The following is a 6,000-nucleotide window of genomic DNA, read 5'->3' on the forward strand; positions in this document are numbered from 1 at the left end:
ATAATAAGTACATAGCAAAGGTTAATCGATATATTTCACATATAAAATCTTTCATTACATAATTAATTTGGAGTATCATATAAACATAATTACACTCTGAACCTAGTGAATAATTTCCCTTAACCAAAACAAGAGGTTGCATGTGAATTCAACAGTTGACATGTATATTGTGTCTAGTTGATATATTTATTTGTGCCTACAGTTTGTTGACACACAAACATACTGGCCAAGCAAGGGGAAAAAGGAACAATGCAGATAAACAAATTTTGCAGGAAGAGATAGCAGAACCTATAAGGCCAAAAAAAAAAAGGCAGCTGTTCCAATTGTTCTTTATTAGTGGTTTACTGATTATATATTAAGATTTTTTTTCGAATAAAAGCGGGAACAAGTGAGTTGTAGACTGGTAGATAACCAACATGATAGGTTTGTGTGTAAGTAACTCTTCCACCGTAAATACCACCCCCTACCACCCTTACTATCTATATTTGGATCGGGATGGGATCATACCTAATCTGATCCAGAGACAATGATCTCTTGTTTCCCCATGACCATAGAGAGATTTAAGTATACATTCATAAAAATATAAAAATAAAAAAGTAATAAGAATGTATACATCATTACAATAGAGCATACCGAAAAACTCATTCACTTGTATCCTCAATATAATGGATATTCCCCTCCACTGAGGTTTATGAACAAAATCCATAATAAAATGGCCTCAACATAAGAATTTAAGCTAGCATATCTAACAATACACCTTCTCTAACAAACATGAGAGAGTAGTAATTTTCCTGTGCATATCCAATTTCATGTAGAGCCTATTCTCACTTCTTACAGAATGGTTACTCGCAAAAAAGTTGCCCCAAGAAAGACCATCTACCTTCAAATACACCTGCAAATTACATGATGTACAAACCACAAGTGCCAAATGATGCAAATTGAATCAGTGAAGATCTCAAACAACAGACAAATCATAGATCGCTTGATATTGATTTCCACCACCTCCACATCAATTTCCCGATATTTTCCTTCAGATCATTAACAACTGCAACGACCCCCTTCTGATTAGTGAAGATCTCAGACAACAGACAAATCATAGATCGCTTCCTTGATATTGATTTCCACCACGTCCCCATCAATTTGGATTCCCAATATTTTCCTTCAGATCATTAACTGCAACGACCCCCTTCTGAATGTTTTCTATTTCATTTGCAACACCATCGCCCTTGCTATGTTCCTGCATTATCTATATTTTAGTTATAGTGAAAAAGAAAAATGTCAAAATTATCGTGAAAGCTATAATTCAGTCAACCCCCTAATAGCCAGTTACTGCAGGAGAGAAAACTAATTAATTATATACAACAGATACTAGTTTTTCCCCCCCTAATTTCATTAGTATCAAAAAGTTCCCCTGCAGATATACAGTTACCCTTTGCCTTTTTTTCAAGGAAGAAAAGAGACATAAACTACATCTTTCATGGATGTCTAGGGGTGCTCTATATAAAAAGACAGTCATAGTGTACTCAAAATCGGGCACAATCATGCTCAGAAACAGCAGGTAAGATTGGTATTGACAGTGAAGTTCAACATAACAAACACAAGGAGATGTAATGAGTAGAAAATAGAGGTGACAAGAAGTTGGACAGAGTATGACAGCAGTCCTACAAGCCAGGATTCAAGTTGAATAATATCTGTCATACCCCTTTACAGATAGTTAAGCTCACTCGTACTATCTGACTATTTGTAATGTCAAAAAAATAAATAAATAAATAAATACAAGATATCAAATCAAAGACATAAAATGGTCCAGGGCTAGACAATCTTCTTTGTATAATTACAAAAATACATGATCTACGACAATTAACGTATACCTTGTTTTAAACTTCAATATCACAAACCCAAAACTCCATATTACTCCTAAAACATTTAACTAACAATTAAATATCCTTGCAAAACATCCCATTATCACTAATAACATTTGTCGTACCAGCAACTCCAAAATTGTTCAACTCTTCCTCCTGATCAACATCAGAAACCGCATTTGGAATCAATTCACCATTAATAACATTCTCCGAACGCAAATATGATTAAAATTGCACTGTAATGTTACAATTTATGCAGATAAACAAACTTCTGACATGATTAAAAACTACTAGCTACCTGACACTCGGGTTTAGCCAAGGTGCGGACGAGGAGAATAGAACTTGGAAACATATCAATATCCCAACCAAGAACTTTACAAACAACCCGCCCAAAAGCTCGGTGTCCTCGCTTCTTCTTCACCTTCCCTATCTCCATTGAATGCTGAACAAGACCTGCACATTGCTTAAACCTCATCCCCACATTTTCACCAACACCACAACACACCAAGCAACAAAAATCACCCACATCATGATTCCTCTCATAGTAAACCCTCAATTCACTATCCTCAATAAACAACTTGAAAAAGAACTTATATTCTTCATACCCATCTCCAATACTAGTACCACTAGCTTCCTCATCACTATCCACATCACCCGCAAAAAACTCTTGGGCAGCCTTCAATGCCTTTTGGTGGACTTGGGTTGCGGCGAACCGGGCTTGTTCTTGGGTCTCCGGAGTCTTTTTCTGAACCATTTTGGTTCTGCTTTTGAGCCTCATCCTTTGCCTCTTCGACGGTCTGAAATTGGAAGGTTTGAGGAGGATTGGGTCAGATTGAGGGTTTTTGTTGGGATTTTTGGGTCTGGGTCTACGCTTCGTGTTTCCATTGTTGAGTTGTTGGACGTGAATTGAAGAATTGTGATTGGGGTTAGGGTTAGGGTTTGAGGGAGGGCCCTGGTGCCAGAGGGAGTGGAGGTATTGGACCTCGTCTATCAATCTCTGTTCATAGTATGGATCCATTGAATTGAAATTTTGAAGGACAGTCACTCATTGGTTCACCAGTCAAAAAACTAGGGTTCTGAAAAACTCCTGAAATGGAGTAGATGATATCGAATTTTCGAGAGGGACCTATGTTGGAAATTGGAACTGTGCCCTAAATTACGCTGACACCCCTATATTTTTGGCAAATGCTATTTTAGGCAAATTCCTCTGACACACTTTTTTTTTATTATTATTTTATGATTATACTGTCCTATATATATACTAGCGTATGTTCGTGTCTAAAGGTACGGTGTAAATAATTTTTAGATTAAAATACAGTTATAATTTATACGTATTATGTTGAAATTTATAAAATTTGTGTCATTTTTTGATAAAGATACTGAAAAAATATATTGAAATATTTTTCTTCTTAAAGAACTTATAACAATTTTGCTTGTATTACACGCTCTACAAAACTCAAATAAAATAACAACTCTCCCTAATCTTAATGCAAATTAAGAAACAAACATATAAGATTTAAAGTTATATTGCATATCAAAATATAAAAGGCAGTAAAAAAAAGTGTAAACACTGAATAAAAAACAGAAATAAAGTTTTACTGTCATACACCAAAAAAGTAGGTTAAAACTTTACAAAAAGTGGGTTAAAACTTTACAAAAGATGTATGCTTTACAAAAGATGTGTCACTAACATGTCATACACTAAAAATTATATTGTCATACACCAAAAATATGTATGTTTTACAAAAGATGTGTCAATAACATGTCTTCAAATATGCGTTTGCCCAAACTTCCTCCTCATTACTTTCCAAAAAGTCTTTGTATCAACTTTTATGTATTCCCAATGAGGAATATGCACAACAACCTGGTAATTTGTGGAAACAAAAAAAAATATAAATTAGTACATTTGTTGGAAATATACATGTCAAAATACTTTCAGATTGAAATTACCTTATTACATCCCCATCGACGCAAGGTAGTCGTATTTCTCCTTTTAAGCTCCATAGATTTTTCGGTCCAATCCTACAAAAGTCCAAATTTCAAATTATTATTAAATTGAAATTTTTTAAAAAGTTATATAATCAACAGAAATAAATCTACGTGGTTACCTTCTAAAAAAACGTCATTTAATCTGCATAGAATACTACAGCAATACTTCAGGATAAACAATATTTGTAGTAGAATCCAAATTATCTTTAGGGGGGAGAATACTCATACGATCAAAGGATGTACATCTAGACAATGCCACATATAATTGCCCATGGCTAAACACTGGTAAACGCAAATCAACCCCAACAAATTTCACAGATTGCCCTTGAGATTTATTAATGGTCAAGGCATATGCCAATCGGACTAGAAATTGACGTCTTGTCATTTGGAAAGGCATTTCTGAAAAAGATGGTGTCAAAGATATCCTTGGTATGAATGCCAAATTGCCAAACTTTTCTCCAGTTAAAATTTGAGCTTCAATTATGCGAGTGCCGCACCTAGTAACCATCAATCTTGTACCATTACATAGTCCATCTTTCGGTGCAATGTTTCTCAACAATATTATAGGACAACCCACTTTCAACTCTAACTTAAAAGTTGGCAACCCAAGAGGATCCAATGAATTTAAATATTCATTAGGATATCTATTTGTAATGGTAGAATCAATTTCATTATCTTCAGACATTTTATCTACTGCAAGATAAGTATATAATCTCCCTGGAAAGATATTCAACGCAGTAGTATTAATGTCACTGACATCATCGTTACGCGCAGACAGAATTGTGCATTCAGTTAAAAATGTTGGGGTTGATGTCTCTATCATATTCAATTGTGGATAAACTGTAGAGAGTAATTCATTCAAATCTTGACATTTGTGTATTGTTGATGGAAGGTTAACGATTTCTTGAGGATTGGTCCCAATCTAAAAAAAAAGTGAAATCAATAAAAAAGTAAGTGTAAACACAATTTATTAATTTAAAATAATCTTTATAATACAGGTTAAAGTAGTGTCACCTCCATCAAGAAATTTGCAAAATTAGCATTTTCATGGCCTTCATGATTCAAGTGCATATTCAAATCCAAAGTCAAGATATATATATGCTTCTATAGAACAGAGTGTCTTAATGATGCATTCACAATTTGCTCACGAACTCCTTTGGGTATAACTGGTAAGATTTGTCGAAAGTCTCCTCCAAGAACAACAGTAATACCCCCAAATGGCTTTTCACTATCACAAATATCCCTCAATGTACGATCAACCGCCTCAATACAATGTCTATATTGCATAGGAACTTCATTCCAAATTATGAGTTTTGTTTCTCTAAATAACTCAGCTTGTAATGATTGTTTGCTAAACCCACAAAGTGAATTTTCCAATACATCTAACGGAATGGAAAATGTTGAATGTGCAGTGCGACCTCCTACCAGTAACAGTGATGCAATTCCAGACGAAGCCATAGTAACAACGATATGTCCAAGGCTACGACATTTTAATGTAATCGTATTGTATAGAAATGTTTTCCCTGTTCTTGCACCCCCATTCAGAAAGAAAGTAGTTCCTTTATTTTGGGAAACTGAAGAAGTGATTGTATTATAAGCATTCCGATGTCCATTATTGAGACAATCAATAGTAATTTGTGGATCTGCATGTTGTGCCTCACTCTACAGTTGTTGATGTTCAACTATTAATCGATTACCAACTACTGCATTCCAATTTGCAATAGGTTGTGGCATGGGTGAGAAGTCAATTAAACTTTTGCCTGATTCATGAAGCATTTGATTCAAAAGATGGAGACCATAATCTTCAATTTGAGCCTCAGTTGGTTTAGAAATGACAAACAATGTACAAAACTTATCTGCAAGATCATCACATATATGCGTTGAAAATTGATTCCATAATGCACATGGATTTAGTGGAGAACACTGGGTGAGAATAATACTAAACAATCTCTTCAATTGATATCCAGTTTTTATGACTGCAGCCTCTTTCAAGCATTGTATCCATTCTTCATCATCTTCTAAAAGCCCCCTTGCAACACATGCTAATTTAAATGTATCATGCACAACATTATCGACCGTGCGTAAAGACTAAAACGACTTTGGTCCTTTGACAACGGTTAGTAACAAACGTAGATAAAATCTTTCGCCA

The 6,000-nt window shown here is 34.7% G+C and overlaps 1 protein-coding gene across 2 annotated transcripts; it reads right to left on the minus strand.

Moving 5' to 3' along the window:
* Positions 1-630: 630 nt before the first annotated feature.
* Positions 631-3,033, minus strand: LOC114260548 (uncharacterized). Of its 2 annotated transcripts, none has more exons than XM_028200696.2 (2): positions 2,161-3,033; positions 631-1,237 (listed from the first exon to the last, which is right to left on the minus strand). In XM_028200696.2, exons 1-2 carry the CDS (start codon positions 2,878-2,880, stop codon positions 1,136-1,138), a joined length of 822 nt encoding a protein of 273 aa, XP_028056497.2. In that variant the 5' UTR covers positions 2,881-3,033; the 3' UTR covers positions 631-1,135. The 2 variants fall into 2 exon arrangements, with proteins under 2 accessions (XP_028056497.2, XP_028056498.2); XM_028200697.2 differs by lacking the exon at positions 631-1,237 and adding an exon at positions 1,791-2,018 and having other exon boundaries at positions 2,161-2,975.
* Between the last annotated feature and the right edge of the window lie 2,967 nt (positions 3,034-6,000).

The sequence above is a fragment of the Camellia sinensis genome, chromosome 7 (genome assembly GCF_055761805.1).
Source record: "Camellia sinensis isolate YWXY chromosome 7, ASM5576180v1, whole genome shotgun sequence".
Classification (NCBI taxonomy): domain Eukaryota; kingdom Viridiplantae; phylum Streptophyta; class Magnoliopsida; order Ericales; family Theaceae; genus Camellia; species Camellia sinensis.